General features: G+C 44.8%; 1 protein-coding gene across 1 annotated transcript; it reads right to left on the bottom strand.

Moving 5' to 3' along the window:
* Nucleotides 1–8,662: 8,662 nt before the first annotated feature.
* LOC113052285 (protein SCO1 homolog, mitochondrial-like) lies at nt 8,663–19,158 on the bottom strand. Its single transcript, XM_026216717.1, has 6 exons — nt 19,138–19,158; nt 10,436–10,549; nt 9,981–10,071; nt 9,671–9,868; nt 9,383–9,576; nt 8,663–9,032 (listed from the first exon to the last, which is right to left on the bottom strand). The coding sequence occupies exons 1-6, from the start codon at nt 19,141–19,143 to the stop codon at nt 8,898–8,900; spliced, it is 738 nt and encodes a 245-aa protein (XP_026072502.1). The 5' UTR covers nt 19,144–19,158; the 3' UTR covers nt 8,663–8,897.
* Between the last annotated feature and the right edge of the window lie 457 nt (nt 19,159–19,615).

A 19,615-nucleotide genomic window follows, 5' to 3' on the forward strand; every position in this document is an offset into this window, starting at 1 on the left:
AAAAGTGCCTGGGAGGAGATCGATGGCACAATCAAACGGCCGGTGAGGAAGCAGCGAGGTGGCCCGGGACTTGCTGAAAACCAGCCGCAGATTGAAGTAGTCCGCCGGTACCCCAGTGAGGTCAGCAGCCTCCCCCTGCAACACTGGAGACACAGACACAGGAGGAGAGGCAGGACCAAGGCAACATGCATGAAACAACTGACTCCATGACACAATCTGACTGCGGGACCAACCCATGTGAGGGCTGTGCTGAGCCAACCAAGTATGCCCCAGAACAAGTCTGGCGTGAGGGGACTCCAGAAGGTACAGTACAACTGACTCATGGTGATTGCCCGAAACAACAAGACTTACACGTGGAGTGGTGTGGGTGATGGTGGCTACCGGCTGACCAGAAAGAGCCCAGTCCGTGACAGGGGAAGGAAGAGAAATGGCTGGAATGCCCCAATTCTTAGCCGTGCAGTAGTCCAGGAAACTGGCTTCAGCGCCAGAATCAACAAGTGCCTTGCCGGAGTGAACTTAGCCCTGGTACTTGATGGTGGCAGAGAGCTGGGTGCGTGACTGAGGGGAGATAAGAGGTCGTTGACGCAAATGAAGACGGCTCTCGACACGAATGGCCAAATCAATAAAGCCCTCCAGGGTCTTAGGTAGCTCGTGTGTCGCAATCTTGTCCTGTATGTCAAAGTTCACCCCCTGCCAAAACATAGTCTGCAGCGGCCCCTCATTCCAATCGCAAGAGGCCGCTAGAGTCTTAAATTGAATGGCATACTCATTCACAGAACGTTCACCTTGACAGAGCCGTGCGAGTTTAGAAGCAGCCTCATCCCCCTTCATGGAGCGATCAAACAACTTTATCATCCGAAGGCAATGCAGAGGGCGAGGTAAGTAGAATCAGCCACCTGGTAGATGCAGGCTACTGAGTAACGAGAGGCAAGGCAGGGGAAACAAAAACAAAAAAACAGGAACACCAGATCGACTAGACAGAGGTAAAAAAAAAAATACAAAAAGCGGAGTCAGAAAACTATGGCTAGCAAAGATAAAGCTTAACTTTAACAATGCTTACGGATAGATAAATCTGCAATAAGTCATGAATGAATTATTTATCAGCATGAAATCCTGAATATGTATTGGCACATATAAAAATATACAGAAATGCAGTTTCATGTTGGTTGTCTTGTTTAAGTTGTGGCAAAATGGTGGGTGCTGACATTTTGAAAATATAAAAATAAATAAAACAAACAGAATTGTGCCTCCTTTGAGGACAGGAAGATAATTTAGTTTACCATTAACTACTGAGACTGGATGGGCTGAGAAAACTGTGAAAAGAGAGTCATCATGGAGAAGAGCTTTGATCTAATGATAGGATGTAACACATGAAAAGGAAGATCGTGTACACCTAATAGTTAAAATAATTTTTTTAAATAGTGCACAATGTCATATTTGTCATGCTCGTGTAAGATAATGTCATCTACACTCAAATCTGATTACACATTTTGTATTGCTGCATTATCCATTAAACTGTTTTTGCAATTAATTCTATAGCTCTGGTAGGCTCACAGTAAGGCTTGATAAATTGGTGAAGTGATCTAGAAATATATTTCAAAACATAATCTACACATTGTTATAACGTCTGTCAGCCAATCAGAGTCAAGCATTTAACAATGCTGTGCTATAATATACAATACACGATGAATAAATCCACATTGTGAAAACAGCATGTTATGAGTTACTAGAAACAGAAATCTATTAAATAATCATTACTTAATTTCATAACTACTCACTTTCATAACTGCTGGAAATACCTGAAATGTGACGCTGAAAACGCTTCATGTTTTTCATCTGTTTTCTAGAAGCAGAAGTGAATGTGAGCAGTGAGGAGGTTTTTGTCATGCTGTGAATCACTGTGATACGTACTCGCTAACAGAGCTGTCCCGTGTGATACAGTAATAGACTGCAGAATCATCTACATCCACATTATTGATGATCAGACTATAATCTGTTTGAGTTGAATATGTTGATGTGAATTTAGGAGAAGAGAAACCAGATCCATATTCAACTGACCTCCAGTCATCACGAAAACTTAACACAAACTGAGGAATTCCTGCTGGAGTCTGTTTGTACCATATAGCAGCAGAATCAGTTATCGTCCCCAGATTACAGTCCAGTTTAGCCGTTTTTCCATTACTGACTGTGATTACTGGACTCTGAGTCACTACAGTCACTCCACTGACACCTGCAGAATAAACACAACCTTTACATGAGATTGTGTGTCAGAACACTTTAAATCATCAGATCTGATGAACACTTACAGGTCAGAAGAGTGAAGAAAGAACAGAATATTGAGATCATCTTGATTTGGTGGATGTGATGTGTGAAGATGAGCAGTGCTGAAGAATAATGCTGAGATCAGACCAGAGAGAGAGACTTTAAGAGAGTAAAGAGAAAGACCCGCCCCTCTCACACAACTCACACTCAACACATCTGACACACACAATCACTTCAGAATCAATTCATCTTGCTAAAGTGGATTTTTCTACATGCACTGTGATACTAATTAATTTATTCACATTGAATATGAAATATTTTACTAAATATCGCTGTAATCTTCTTTTTACTGTTCTTGTCTTGTCATATTTTGTGAAGCATTGTTGTAAATGAGTATAAATCATTAGATGTTTTTGATATCTGTCTCCTCTGTGAAGCAAAGGGAAACCTCAAAATTTACATACAGCTTTTTCTAAGTCATTTACATAAAACTATGCTGGGTCAACAGGTGTCTCCTATGTTAGTAAGAACTGGTGCTCTGAATGTCTTCACCTTCATAATGAATTTGATTTTCATCATTTACAAAAATAAATCATGAATTTATGTGCTGAATGATGTAAAGTTGATGTAATTTGTGATGAGATATGGTACGACACACAAAAAAAAACATACTTCTCTTTCAGTCGGTCACATTCGACGTTACGAATGGGATCTCGCCAGAGAGCCCAATCACCTTCGAGTGGTACAAAACGAACCAATTGTACACAAAGTACCTTGGTCTGCGGAATTTGCATTGCGAGCTCCGCCCCGCAGAGCGGGTATATAAAGAGCAACGCGAGCAACTCACATTCAAGCTTTCGCTTTCGATTCAGCGGTTTGTCTGGGTTTCCTGCGACAGCTCCCGCGTTCTCCTGAGCGCTTCAACACCTCTGAAAGAGCAATTTCTTTCACAAAAGAGATACGGGCCGATTTGCGTCTTTTTAAAGATGTCATTTCGCCCGTGTGTTTCTGGGTGCGGTAGATTCATCGCTCCTCGTGACGGTCACGATCGCTGTGTCACGTGTCTGGGCTTCCAGCACGCTGAGACTGCGTTCGTGGATGTCTCATGTTCTCATTGCGGGGACATGACCATCTCGGCGCTGATATCGAGACTCGATTACCTTAAAAGGTATAGAGTCCCCCCGTTCTAGCTTTTCTTCTCGTAAGAGGCTACTTCGGCTGATGGCCAGGGTGATCTGAGGGTTACTGTGTGGGCTTCCCCGACGAGCGAACCTCCTCGGGCCACACCCCCCTCACATAAGCCCCAGCCGGTTGAGTTTCAGCATGAGTTTGCTGGACCCTCTCAGGCTCCTGACATCTCATTCAAGGCTCGTGAGGACCGTATGTCGATCGCCGCATCACAAGGTGGGCTTGAGTCCACGGGTGATGAGAGTTTGGCTGCGTTGCCTCCCTCGGGAGTGCCAGCGCTGTCCGAGTCCGATCCTGAGCTGATGGCCGTGCTTTCCCGGGCAGCGGAGAGCAGTGGAATCCTCCGCCCTGTCCAAAGCGCTCGAGGCTGGATGATTGGTTCCTGGGGGCTGCTCATGCGGATCGCCAGCACACCCCTCTGGTTCCTTTCTTCCCAGAAGTGCACCAGGAAGTAACCAGTTCATGGAAGGCACCTTTAACAGCCCGAAACTGTTCTGGTACTTCCTCCGCCTTCCCTCGATGGCGGAACGGCCAAGGGGTATGCTGGGATTCTGTTGCTTTGCAACTGTGTCCACAGAGCGCCTCCGCTTGGCGTGGTGGTCCCAAGCTGCCCTCCAAGGCCTGCAAGTTCTCATCCACACTTTTGGCCAAGGCTTACAGAGCTGCGGGCCAGGCCACTTCTGCCCTGCATGCCATGGCCTCACTTCAGCTGTGTCATGTGTCTGGGCTTCCAGCACGCCAAGACTGCGTTCGTGGATGGCTCATGTTCTCATTGCGGGGACATGACCATCTCGGCGTTGATATCGAGACTCTATTACCTTAAAAGGTATAGAGTCCCCCCGTTCTAGCTCTTCTTCTCGTAAAAGGGCTACTTCGGCTGATGGCCAGGGTGATCTGAGGGTTACTGTGTGGGCTTCCCCGACGAGCGAACCTCCTCGGGCCACACCCCACTCACATACGCCGCAGCTGGTTGAGTTTCAGGATGAGTTTGCTGGACCCTCTCAGGCTCCTGACATCTCCTTCAGGGCTCGTGAGGACCGTATGTCGATCGCCGCATCACAAGGTGGGCTTGAGTCCACGGGTGATGAGGGTTCGGCTGCGTTGCCTCCCTCGGGAGTGCCAACGTTGTCCGAGTCCGATCCTGAGCTGATGGCCGTGCTTTCCCGGGCAGCGGAGAGCATCGGGCTTGAGTGGAATCCTCCGCCCTGTCCCAAGCACTCGAGGCTGGATGATTGGTTCCTCATGTGGATCGCCAGCACACCCCTCTGGTTCCTTTCTTCCCAGAAGTGCACCAGGAAGTAACCAGTTCATGGAAGGCACCTTTAACTGCCTGAAACTGTTCTGGTACTTCCTCCGCCTTCCCTCGATGGCGGAATGGCCAAGGGGTATGCTGGGATTGCCCCGGTGGAGCGTTCTGTTGCGTTGCAACTGTGTCCACAGAGCGCCTCCGCTTGGCGTGGTGGTCCCAAGCTGCCCTCCAAGGCCTGTAAGTTCTCATCCACACTTTTGGCCAAGGCTCACAGAGCTGCAGGCCAGGCCGCTTCTGCCCTGCATGCCATGGCCTCACTTCAGGTCTATCAGGCCAAGCTGCTCCGGCAGCTGCACGAGGGCAGTGCTGACCCAGGGGTTTTGCAGGAGGCGCACACTGCTATCGACCTTGCTCTCCGGGCGACGAAGGTCACTGCACGCTCCTTGGGTCAGGTGATGTCCACTTTGGTGGTCCAGGAGCGCCACCTATGGCCAAACCTGGCAAACATGAGGGAGTCTGATCGGGCTCAGCTCCTCAACTCCCCGGTCTCCCAGGATGGCCTCTTCGGTGACGCGGTAGAGAGCTTTGCCCAGCAGTTCTCTGCCGCCCAGAAGCAGTCTGAGGCCATCAGACACATCCTGCCCCAGTGGCCCACTGCTGCTTCCACCCCGCCGCCGACGCGGCCGCCTCAGCCTGCTCGCCACCGAGGACGCCCCCCTGCAGCCTCCTCCACTCCCGCTCGGCCACAGCAGCAGCCTTCACCCCAGCCTCAGTGAGGAGATGGCCTTAGAAGGGCGGCGCAACCCGTTTCTGCCCCTAAGCCTGCTTAACGCCAGGCCAAGCGGTGTTCCTGAGACGGGCGACCCGGAGTTGGAGACATCAGCTCATCAGGAGATGGTAGCAGGACCACTCCTTCCCCCGGAGGAGGGCCGGGGGAGAATCCTTTGTTCTCATTTTCTTTTCGTTCCACCACTGGCCCTTAATTAAAGAGCTGTTTTCTCTACCTCTGGGTCCCAAGAGGCCACGAACGACAGTTGGCGACGTGCTTCCTCGCCGCTCTTGTTCTCCTCTCCCCTTGCTAGTTTCCATGCAATGCCGGCTAAAGAACGCTTCGCCTTCTCATGTCTTCTTTGCTACTTGGAGTCAGACGAGTGCCCGCACTCCGCCCCCGCTAAGGGACGCTATGCCTTGTGACTTGTGTGCCTTGAACCGAGCTCTGAACAAACTCTCGTTCAAGATGCTAATGCTCAAACGCATTTTCGAATGCATTCGTCCGATGGATTGGTTTGTAGCGATCGACCTGAAGGACGCGTACTTTCATGTCTCCATTCTTCCTCGACACAGACCGTTTCTTCGGGTTGCTTTCAAGGGGCAGGCATATCAGTACAAGGTTCTCCCATTCGGGTTGGCCCTATATCCCCTCGTCTTTGCGAAGGTCGCGGAGGGAGCCCTGGCTCCTCTCAGGGAACAAGGTGTCCGTATCCATGTGCAATGGGCATGCTGCATCGGGCTCCTGGACAGGACCCCAACTTCAGTGGCATGTCAATTGCCTCGAGTTGCTAGCAGTACGTCCTGCTCTGCACCGCTTCAGGGCCCTGCTGAAGGACAAGCACGTTCTGGTCCGTATGGACAACACTGCGACCGTAGCATACATCAACCGTCAGGGTAGTCTACGCTCCACAACTCGCTCGCCATCTCCTCTTGTGGAGTCAAAAGCATCTGAGGTCGCTTTGTGCCATTCACGTTCCGGGCAGGCTCAATCGTGCAGCTGACAAGCTCTCACGACAGCAGTCTCGCCCTAGGGAATGGAGACTCTAGCACTGTCGATGTCCAACACTTGCGTACATACCCTTTGGTCAGCCTTGTGTGGGACTAGCTGACTCCATGTGTTGTGATTCCCCTTTTCTGGGCAATCCCACGTGTGTATGTCCACAGTAAGTCTCTCTGCAGCATGTGTCTTTCCCTTGGCAAGCCCTTTGACAGCTCTGTCGTTGAAACTTCCACCCTGCGGGCTGGGTACCTCAGAGTTCTTATGTATCACCACCTTCGTAGATACCTGCCTTCTGTAAGTCGTCCCACATGCAGGCAGCCTGCTAGCATATGTCCAGCTGGAATATGCTGGCCTCACGACAGGGTGCTATCACTCACATGGGTCGCTGGAAGACAGCCATGTGGCGTTTTGTAAGGGACCCCATTCGTAACGTTGAACGTGACCGACTGAAAGGGAACGTCTTGGTTAAGTATGTATCCCTCGTTCCCTGAAGGAAGGAACGGAGACGTTACGTCCCCTTGCCACATCGCTATTCCGCTGAACAGCCGGATCGCTGTCTCCTCAGCGAAGACTTGAATGCGAGTTGCTCGTGTGCTCTTTATATACCCGCTCTGCGGGGCGTAGCTCGCAATGCAAATTCCGCAGACCAAGGTACTTTGTGTATCATTGGCTCGTTTTGTACCACTCGAAGGTGATTGGGCACTCGGGCGAGATCCCATTCGTAACGTCTCTGTTCTCTCCTTCAGGGAACGAGGGTTACATGCGTAACTAAGACGTTTGTTATTTTATAAAGTTAAATTCTTTGAATTAGCTGTTCACTGAAACTAAAAACAAAGGTCAACAAAAGTTGATCTGTAAAGAAATTGGGGAAAAGTCTGCGTGCTGCAAAAGTCTTTGATTTCTTAAGTTAGAACCGCACTTAAACTAAATAAAACCCATGTCACGAAGCAATGACTCATGTAGGAAGCCATGGATGATGACATCTCAGCAGATTTGTCCTTCAGTCCAAAATACTCAAGAAACTCAGGTCCCACAAGGTACGATACTTATGATGGTGTGATCTACATGTGATTACAGGAAAATACACATTCTGCATGCTGTGAGATATTTTAAAATTGACAGTTCCTGTCCTTGATTCTGAACGGCTGAGTCATGTTCAAAGCCATTGTGCACTGCATTACTCTACAAACATACACCAGTAATCTCTTTACATCAGCATTATTGCCCCTCTGCGTCTGTGATGATTGGCAACCATTCGGTTTTGTACTGTGCCAAATAAATTGCTTCAAAATGACAATTTTGACTTAATGGGTGGGCTTAGCATGGATGGTGGAAAGAGATGGACGGGATAAAAACAAAAGAGGTATTTTGAAATGAATGAGAGAGAAACTGAAGAGCTGGAAAAGTTAAGAAATGAAACTGGGACTGTTAAACCGTCTATGTGGTCTGTTCTTTAACATTAGTTAGACTTGAGAGCCCATGAGGGTGAACTTCCTTGGCTCTATGTTAAAGCAGCTAGCACTCAGACAACACCAACCACTGCTTGAACCAATTTATGCATAAGTCAGTATAAATGTGTTATTGCAATTAATAAGGACACAATAATTTTGGCACATAGCATTAATGACTTGTTTAAGACTTGAAGTTAAGGACTTGCAACTTGTACATGTACAGCATTGTTAACTAATCTGATCAATGCTTCTACAATGCACCCCCTTGGACTTAAGGATCTATCTGCATTCTGTGCAGTTTTGAGATATTAAACTTCAAAGTTTTTGTATTGCATATAGCAAAAATGAAATGGGGAACAAGTTTGAGGTCCAAAACATATTCTAAATGTACAAGATCAAAACCCTTTTAAATGGGGAGTTTTGGAACAAGTCGAATGCAGTTGTTTGTCCTTCATTGTTTGTGATTGATGGAAGACTTGTTGACTTCAGTCACACTTCAGTCTAGTGTTGACTAGTGTAAAACAATGGTGAAACATGCTTTGTGTGGTAAAAAGATGCATTGAAATTGAATGGTCTGTCAATCTGTCAGATGCAAATATTTTGCCTACAAATGGTTCATTTGAAAGCCTTCACCCAGGTAATAAATGTAAATTATACAATGTATATACATTTAGAATTTTTTAATGGTATAATGTAATGCAACATGTAATACACTATTCATCAACACAGTGCATTAAAAAATATCAATCAAAACATACTTTATTGAAGTTGAATCATTTGAATTTCATTACTGTATATGGAAATGAATAACAAAGATCAATAAAAGTTACTGTGTTGGGCTGAAGAAAAATGGGTAATGCTTAAATTTTTTTTTATCAGAGCTGCACCTCATAAATAAACCCCATTTCACAGAGCAATGACGATGCTGTGAGACAGAAATAAGCACTCGGTCATGGTTGAAGCAGTGCCCTTCGATTTATTTCCCATGTTTGTACTTCCTCATGTGGGATGCAATGGATGATGAGATCTCAGCAGATTTCTTGTTCTGTCCAAAATACTCAAGAAACTGGCCATCAGGTCCCACCAGGTACATTATGATGGTGTGATCAACCTGCAATTACAGGACAGTTCTATACATGCATGTGGAGTACAGGCTTGTGAGATTATTAGAAATTAATTAAACGTATAGTTCACACAAAAAAGAAAAAATCTGTCATCATTTACTTTGGTATATGTTGGTAACCGAACAGCTGAAAGTACTCATTGGCTTCCATGGTGTTTTTTTTTCCCATACCGTGGACTTCAATGGCTACCATCAGCTGTTTGGTTACAAACATCCTTTAAAATATCTTTTGGGTGAGTAAAAGATGACAGAATTTTTCTTTTTGGGTAAACTATCCCAAAAACAACCTTCTTCTGTCAGGTTGTTACATTACTTTACATTCTGTGGTATATGCTCACAATGTAGTCGTTGTCTTCATCTTTGGGGCCCTGGCTGTAGTACACTCTGTAGGCTCTGGACACTTGCTCAATCTGGGCAGTTGTGCCCGTCAGACCGATCAGCTTGGGGGAAAACTCTGCACATGAGATGTTGAAACTGTAAATGACGAGGAATAATATCACAGCATTCGGTGAGTGTAGAGTTTTAATTCTATCTGTGACGGAAAAGTAACAGGTTTTTAATCTGATGTTATAATAATTATATTAACATTAATAAATAATTTAAAAGAAAATGAAATGCCACATTACCAATCTCATCAACAGCCTCAATCATTTTCTCCAGTTCATCAGGACAGATGTCTGGACAGTGTGTGAACCCGAAATAGATCAGCAGCCACTGGCCGAGGAAATCCTCACTCTTTGTGGGTTTTTTGTTGTGGTCGACGAGTGAGAATGGACCTCCAAGAGACGCTTTCCCCATCGACTTTGTTCTTTCTTTCTCAATCACTGCAACACCAAAAACACTTTCATGATAATAACTCCTCCTTTATGACGTGGAGCGTTTGCATATGATAAGTGTGCCCAAACAATCACTTATGCATGCTGTTCATGTCCTTACTTTCCTCTTTTTCTCTCTTGAAGTATTTCATCCCTAGAAGAAGACCTCCTCCCAACGCAAATGTGATCGCAAGAGATTTCCATGTAACTGGCTGTGGAACAGAGAAATGTGGAACAAATTTGTGAAACGCCTAATTTACTGAGCATCAAATCAGTATATCAGAATGATTTCTGAAGGATCATGTGACACTGAAGTCTGGAAGTCTGTAATGATGCTGAAAATTCAGCTTCGATATTACAGGATGATATTGCACTTGTAAAATGTATTCAAATATATGAAATCACAATACTATTGGCAATATTTGCCATGCATAATGCTGCATTTGTTTGATTACACTAATTTATTCTTTTTATGGACTCTTTTTTTCTAAACCCTGGGGAACCAATAACCTTTCAGTCATCAATCCTGATCTTCCAGCAGAGAGTTGCAGTGCTAGTGCTGTAAATGAAGCTTACACCGCTCTTCTTGTTGCTGGATTGGTCTCTTTTAGATGAGGGTGGTGGAGGCAGAGTGGACAGTGTCTGAATGTTCAGAAGGGACACACGTGGTGCTGTCCTACACGTCCTAAACTGAAGAAGAAGGTCACACAGAATCAATGGAGATGCTGGAGGATCAGACACAGCTACATATAAACATCATTTATAAAAGGGACACACTTTTGACCAATGGTTTTCAAATGAGGGCCCACTAGGGGGCCTCATCACACTTTTAAGGGGCCTACAGGATGAAGTTAAATGGTTTAATTTAATTACAAATTTAATTAACATAAAAAAAAAACATAGAAAACAAGGAGCTTTCATTGGAATTATTGCAGAAGATACCAATGAAAATATTGTTGTTGTTATTGTTGTGTTGAAAAACAGTGGGCCCTGAAGTCAAAAAGGTTTAGGACCACTGATTTATACAATATATGGCAGTGACCTTACATTTAAAGGTGTACAATTAACACATTTAAATGGATATTAAAAAAATGCTTCAAATTAAACAGACAACACTTCAGTCACACTACTTACTTTACACATAAAACCACTGCTGATCTACTGGGATTTTCACACACATATATTTCTAGGGTTTACAGAGAATGGTCAGAAAAAAAAAGAAAAAATATCCAGTGAGCGGCAGATGTGTGGAAGAAAATGCTTTGTTGATGTCAGAGAAGAATGGGCAGACTGGTTCGAGATGATAGAAGGGCAACAGTAACTCAAATAACAACTGGTTACAACCAAGATATGCAGAATACCATCTCTGAACACACAACACGTTGAACCATGAAACAGATGAGCTACAGCAGCAGAAGACCACACCGAGTGTCGCTCCTGTCAGATAAGAACAGGAAACAGAGGATATAATTCACACAGGATCACCAGAATTGGACAATAGAAGATTGGAGAAACATTGTCTGGTCTGATTAATCTGCATTTCAGACATTCAGATGATAGAGTTACCAGGGTTTGAGTACAGGGATGAGGCGAGGACTCAGAGAGGAGGGCTCTTTAATAGTAATAAAAATAAAACAAACAAACCCGTGGGGGAAAACAGACAAACTTGACAGGCAAGGCAAAATATACACAGACAAATATTCAACGACGAACTAGCAACCAGACTGCAAACACAAGGACAATAAATAGGGAGCTAATGAGGAGGGTAACGAGGGAACACATGTGGGGAAAATTACATCAATAATCAGGTAACAAGATGGGCGGGGTCAAGACAATTGACGAGAGCACATGGCACATAGGAACTAAGAAAAAAGCCATGTGCTCACACAAAACAAAAACACAAGCACATGGCCAGCAAACCAATCGCAAGCCATGTGCTTTAATTGGACACAAACATGCAGCTCATGAGCAAGCTCATAAACCGCGTGTTCACACAAGACAGCACGCAGCCAGGAAAGACTAAGCTGCGTGCGACAGCACAAGACAAAATAGAACAAGAAATACAAGACAACGCATTGAGACCTCACGATACCACAATAAAACAGAACATGGAGCGCGAGTGTCTGGTCCCCGACATGAAACCAAAACTCAGCAAAACATGAGTGCCGGGATCCGAACACCACGATCCAACAAGAAACAGGACAGGCAGACAAGAGTGCACGGCTCGAGCAGTCTCAAAGCCGCGTGCTCACATGAAAACAATGACATGAGGAGAGTATCAGGGCTCTGTCACAAAACCATGAATAACCCTAGACTGAAGTGACAGAACCCTGACAAGAGTCAGAATTTGGTGTAAAGAACATGAAAGCATGGATCCATCCTGTCTTGTCTCAATGGTTCAGGCTGGTGCTGGTGTAATGGTGTGGGGTAAATTTTCTTGGCACACTTTTGGCCCCTTAATACCAATTGAGAATCGTTTAAACACCACAGTCTACCTGAGTATTGTTGCTGATCATGTCCATCCCTTTATAACTACAGTGAACCCATCTTCTGATGACTACTTCCAGCAGGATAATGAACCATGTCACAAAGCTCAAATCATCTCAGACTGGTTTCTTGAACATGAGTTCACTTTACTCAGATGGCCTCCACAGTCACCAGATCTCAACCCAACCGAGCAGCTTTGAGATGTGGAGGAACGAGAGATTCACATCATGGATCTGCAGCCGACAAATCTGCAGCAACTGAGTGATGCTTTCATGTCAATATGGACCAAAATCTCTGAGGAATGTTTCCAACACCTTGTTGAATCTGTGACAAATTAAGGCAGTTCTGAAGGCAAAAGGGGTCCAACCAAGTACTAGCAAGGTGTACCTAATAAAGTGACCAGTGAGTGTGTGTGTATATATTAGGGGTGTCCCTGATTAAGGATTTTCAGGATTCAAGGAATTTTCGAATCTTGCCAATATTCAACTTATAGTCGACTCGAATCATATGTTTGGGGCAGGGGCAAAATACATTGATTCAAGTCGCATACACCATAATTAAAAACTGAACTCAGCTACAATGCTGCGTTCCAAGAGACAGTCACATCCTCGTGTGAATCCTCCTCGTGTGAAGACGGACGAGTGTAAAGACAATCGACTCTACCTGCGCGACTCCACCGAGCAAGAACACCGACAGTGCACTTGAGTATTGCTTTTTCCCCCCTTTCTTTACTTTTTGTATAACTTATTCTCAAATATTTCTTACACTTGTTGTCACTATGTGCTTTCAGATCTCTACTATCACTACTAACACTCGGAGAGCATGCTACATACATCACAGGAAGGCCTGTCTGACAAACCTATGCCATGTCCCTCTGACCTCTACTACTAGGCTCTCTATTCCAGTTGGTCTCTGGAACTGCCAGTCTGCAGTTAACAAAGCAGACTTCATTTCTTCTATTGCTACTCATTCCGGTCTCAACCTCATGGCACTGACAGAGACTTGGATCAAACCTGAAGATACTGCCACCCCTGCATTCCTCTCCACTAATTTCACTTATTCCCACACTCCTCGTACCACTGGGAGAGGTGAAGGTATGGGTCTCCTTAGATCAAAAGAATGGAAATTTGATCTTCAGCCATCACCTACAGGTAATGGTTCATTTGAATCACATGCCATTACTGTAACCCACCCTGTTAAAATCCACTTTGTGGTCATTTATCGTCCCCCAGGTCAATTGGGAAAATTCTTGGAGGAGTTGGATGTGCTGCTATCAAACTTTCCTGAAGACGATACTCCTCTGGTACTGCTTGGTGACTTAAACATCCACCTAGATAAACCCCAGGCTGCTGACTTCAAAACTCTGCTCGCCTCATTTGATCTCAAGCTAGTGTCTACTACAGCGACTCACAAATCGGGCAACCAACTGGACCTCATCTACACACGCTGTTGCTCTGTGGACAACTCTTCAGTTGCTCCACTGCACACCTCAGACCACTTCCTCATTACTGCTAACCTAGCAATTACTCCTGAAGCGGCACACAGTCCAACGTAGGTCACCTTTCGACGGAACCTATGCGCACTCTTTCCATCTCACCTATCTTCTGTTGTTTCATCTTCGCTTCCTGCACTCTCTCAGTTTTCAGCACTGGACACGAACAGTGCTATGGACACTCTTTGCTCCACTTTAACATCTTGCTTGGAAGACTTTTGCCCACTGTTGTCTAGACCAGCACGCACTGTCCCATCTGCCCCCTGACTGTCTGAGGTTCTCCGTGAACATCGCTCTGAACTCAGGGCTGCAGAGAGGAAATGGCAAAACATAAAACTCTGCAAATGTCTTCACGGCTAAAACATCCTACTACCACAAAAAAATTAACAGCTTTTGTGACGCTCGGACACTCTTCAAGACTTTCTCTTCTCTTCTTAATCTGCCGCCTCCACCTCCTCCATCGACTCTTACAGTGGACGACTTTGCAGTTTTCTTCACAAATAAGACAAGATCCATCAGTGACCAATTCTCCACAACGCAGACTGAGGACAACTTCACAATGACCGACGCACTCTCTTTCTCCTCCTTCTCCCCACTCTCAGAGACGTCTCCAAACTTCTCCTGTCCAATCATTTTTTTTTCACTTGTTAAATTATCATGAATTTACATTCTGCATTTAAATTAATAGTACCCACTGCAAATCATCCTAGGGGTGGCCAGAGTTTATACAGTGGTGGCCGTGACCACCCCTGGCCACCCTTTGGGGGCACTCCTGGATATGCGTGCGGCCCGCAAGACTTGAACTTGGACCATAGTGCAGCCTGGTGGAAAAAAAGGTTGAGAACCACTGTGTTAGACAATGTTCCTGAACCCGCGCTACTGGGGGGACTACTACCTAAATGTTGAAGATGATAGAGGAAGAAACGTCCATCCTCGGTATGAAAGTGCAGTCAACGCATCCCGTAAGAGAAGAGAGAACAAAATGACGAGGAAGTACTGAGTACTGACTTGTCATGTATATAGGTTAAGGTCATTTTGGAAGTTTTTATTTCTATTTTTGTTTCTTATTTATATGTGTGGCGAGTGGGGCGGGGCCGAGAGGCGTGGGAACGAGGAGTGGGGCCAGGTGTAGTGATTGAAGATGAGCTGCATGTGCGCCCCGCCGCCAGTATCGAGTCCCACGTAGGAGATGGAAGGATATAAAACTGGAGCGACGACCGTGAAGGACGAGAGAGGACCAGGCCTGGGACATATTTTATGTTTTGGTTTTTATTTGCGTGCACCAGTCGTCCGCGAGGGGCTGGTGCGCCGTTTTGTATTTATTTTTGAATTATTAAAGTGTTTTGATTGTGCGCCGGTTCCCGCCTCCTTCTTCAGGATGATTAGGAAGTTCGTATCATTACAATATGGTTTTTTCTTATTTAAACTTTGTGTAATTTATTTAGGCCTATTTTATTTTCTTATTCATTTTAAAAATGTTCTAATATTGGCTGGGCAATAAACTCAGCTGTTCCCACTCACATTGTTTGCACCTGTCTACATATACCCTGGTTGTTCCCAGCCACCATGGAGAAGCAGAGTCTCTTGAACTTAACTACCCTTCATCAAAGGGGGAGTGAGGTGGGTGGTCTGGCTCACGTTTTGGACCATGGCAGTAGGGCTGGGGTATAACGATGAGGCACTAAAGGACTTGTTTAATCACTGCCTGGATGACCCTTTGCCTCAATGGCAGATGAAGGGGCTGGAAATCCTGGACTTTTGAGGCTTCATCAGTTACCTACACCATCATAGTCAAGGGAATACACCAGCCACACCCGTCTCTCCAGACACGATGGCCGACTCTACGCTTGTGTCTCCAGACAAGATTGCTGGCCCGCCCAGTGCCACTGCACAAGATGGCCACCAGTCCAGCGCCACTGCACAAGATGGCAGCCCCCACTGACCCTCCAGAGTCGAGTCAGGTCCCCGTGGACGCTCCAGAGTCGAGTCAGGTCCCCGTGGACGCTCCAGAGTCGAGTCAGGTCCCCGTGGACGCTCCAGAGTGGAGTCAGGTCCCCGTGGACGCTCCAGAGTCGAGTCAGGTCCCCGTGGACGCTCCAGAGTCGAGTCAGGTCCCCGTGGACGCTCCAGAGTCGAGTCAGGTCCCCGTGGACGCTCCAGAGTCGAGTCAGGTCCCCGTGGACGCTCCAGAGTGGAGTCAGGTCCCCGTGGACGCTCCAGAGTCGAGTCAGGTCCCCGTGGATGCTCCAGAGTCGAACCAGGTCCCCGTTGACCGTCCAGAGTCGAACCAGGTCCCCGTTGACCGTCCAGAGTCAGGTCAAGTCACCATTGACCATCCAGAGTCAGGTCAAGTCACCATTAACACCCATGAGTCAAGTAAAACCACAGTTAAACATCTGGGTCAAGTCACCGTTAATCTCCTCAAACAGGGTCAAGTCACAGTTGGTCTTTATGTGCCCAGTCAAATCACTTCCATTCTTCCAGAACTTCATCACATCTCTGTAGATCATCCAGAGCTTCGTCATACCACAACAGATCATCCAAAGCCTGGTCACCTCTCTGCTGAACTTCCAGAGCCTCGTCACATCCTGTCTATTGCACCCAGCAATGTTCTCTCAGCCTGTTGTATTTCTGACAAGGAGACTGTTACGGCTGTGGAACCTCCAGAGGTGGCGGCAACTGCTGCAGAACCTTCGGAGGCCATCTACCCTCTCATCACGGCCACGGAGGCCGCCATTAACCTGTTCAGGGTCTCTATTTCAGTCCTACCTGACCAGACTTGCTCTCTTGTGCCATTGGCTCGGCTGTGGTGGTCCTCTGCTCCACCCTGGTGGGCTTCTGTCTCATCTGCTCGGCTGAGGTGCTCCTCTGCTCCGCCCTGGTGGGCTTCTGTCTCATCTGCGTGGCTGTTGTGGTCCTCTACTCTGCCCTGGTGGGCTTCTGTCAAGTCACCATTGATCTCCTCGAACAGGGTCAAGTCACAGTTGGTCTTTATGTGCCCAGACAAATCACTACCATTCTTCCAGAACTTCATCACATCTCAGTAGATCATCCAGAGCTTATATCACTGTTCATTGCACTCAGCTGTTCCCACTCACATTGTTTGCACCTGTCTACATATTCCCTGGTTGTTTCTGTCATTGTTATGGAGTCCTTGGTTAATGTCACTCTGTATTTTTCGTTTTTCCTGGTTTTTGTCTTGTTTCTTGTTTTGGACTGCTTTGCTGGAATTTAAAAGTGTAAGTATAACGCGCATGCATTTATGAGCTATTTAAAACCGATGAGGCAAGAAAAAGAGGACAGTGTGACAGTCCCATTCATAGTTATTAATATTCTGCTTTGTTTGTCCTGCTCTTGCTGCGAGGTAAAGAGATAATCACCGCAGTGACTACTACAATGAAGTGCTTGACTCAACCAAATGCATTTTATATCAGGTAAATAATATATTCACTATATATATATATATATATATATATATATATATATATATATATATATATACACCGGCTGAAATGTTTTGAAATCACTTGTACCCTACCTGTTCGAAAAAATCCAATCTCTGCCTGTGTCAGTTTGAGTCTTGGTAAAGTTTCAATCCCTGCTGCCAAGATCCTCTTCTGTCAGTCACGGATTATGGAAAGTGAAACACCAATCTATAAGGGTGGTTGGATTTTTTTCACACACTTTAAAATACTAATTTGAAGCTTCCTTCTTTTCTGATTCTTATTCACGTCTTTATCATAATAGGCTGCATATTAACTTATTATGAGAAAATCGCAAGTTCTATGTGAAAGACATGTGAGCGCTCACATATAGTGAATGGCATAATCATAACAGCCTGCGAATATTCGACTGTGATATTGGTAATCAAATCAGGCTCCTCAAATTGATGCATTGAATGGTCGACTATTTGGGGTCACCCCTAGTATATATATATATATATATATTTTATTTATTTATTTATTTTGCAAGCATTCCTGCTATGTGACAATGAAAAATCTGCAATAAGTCATTAACTATAAAACATGAAATCCTCAATATATATTGGCACAAATAAAAATATACAGAAATGCAGACATAAACTGAACTAAATTTTTACATAGCTTTACTGAAACATTTAACGTTAACGTGAGTTAACATGTGGTTTAACATAAACCACATATTCATAAATGTTTACTCACTATTGTTGTTACACGTTTCATGTTTTAAAAAGAAAAGTATGTGTGATGGTATATAAGAAAAAAAATGTTCATGAGTTTTGGCAGGGTGACCAAACTTGCCATTTTCCCAGAATATGTCCTGGCCAGGATTTCTATACTGCCTAAAATATCCAGGTTTTGGCTTTGGTTTCCTGTTTTCATACTTAATGAAGGTAATGATTGTTTGACCAATAACATGCAGACATTGTACTCAATCGACCATCGTGGTGCATGAGAAGGTGGGATCTACAGAGAATGATCAAAGCGATGCAAATATGTCTACATATTAATGTTGGATTTGAAGCAGCACTGAGCAGACCGATCGGTGTATGACAACAAAGTACTGATTCAAAAGCACAAGAAGATGTCTGCTCTCTAGAGAGACAAGGTACTTTGTCATACAACAGTTGGTCTGTGCAGCTCAAACAAAGCCATAACCTGGATATTTTAGGCAATATAGAAAGGCTGGCCAGGACGTGTCCTAGGAAAATGGCACGTTTGGTCGCCCTAATTTTGGACAATTGGCTGTCTTGTTTAAGTTGGGACAAAATGGTGAGATTTTTGAAAATATCAAAAAAATAAATAAATAAATCAATTACAGGAGTGTGCTTCCTTTGAGGACAGGTATTTATGTTAGTTACCATTAACTACTGAGACTGGATGGGCTGAGAAAACGGTGAAAAGAGAGTCATCATGGAGAAGAGCTTTGATCTAATGATAGGATGTAACACATGTAAAGATTGTGTACACCTAATAGTTAAAATACATTTTTAAATAGTACACAATGTCATATTTGTCATGCTCATGTAAGATAATGTCATCTACACTCAAATCTCATTACACATTTTCCATTGCTGCATTATCCTTTAAATTGCTTACCCACTGTTTTTGCTTTTTTATTTTTTATTCTATAGCTCTGGTTGGTTCACAGTAAGACTTGATAAATTGGTGAAGTGATCTGGAAATGTACTGTATTTCAAAATATAATATATCATATACAATACACAATTAATAAATCAACATAGTGAAAACAGCATGTTATGAGTTACTAGAAACAGAAATCTATTAAATAATCATTACTTAATTTCATATCTACTCACTTTCATAACTGCTGGAAATACCTGAAATGTGACGCTGAAAACGCTTCATGTTTTTCATCTGTTGTCTAGAAGCAGAAGTGAATGTGAGCAGTGAGGAGGTTTTTGTCATGCTGTGAATCACTGTGATACGTGTTCTTTAGCAGAGCTGTCCCATGTCTGACAGTAATACACTGCAGAATCATCTTCATCCACATTACTGATGATCAGACTATAATCTGATTGAGATGAATGTGTTGATGTGAATTTAGGAGCAGAGAAACCAGATCCATATCTAACTGAGCTGTAGTCATGACGAAATCTTAACATATACTGAGGAATTCCTGCTGGAGTCTGTTTGTACCATCTAGCACCAGCATTAGTTACTGTCCCCAGATTACAGTCCAGTTTAGCCGTTTGTCCTTTACTGACTGTGATTACTGGACTCTGAGTCACTACAGTCGCTCCACTGACACCTGCAGAATAAACACAACCTTTACAT

The sequence above is a fragment of the Carassius auratus genome, chromosome 3 (assembly GCF_003368295.1).
Source record: "Carassius auratus strain Wakin chromosome 3, ASM336829v1, whole genome shotgun sequence".
NCBI classification, from domain to species: domain Eukaryota; kingdom Metazoa; phylum Chordata; class Actinopteri; order Cypriniformes; family Cyprinidae; genus Carassius; species Carassius auratus.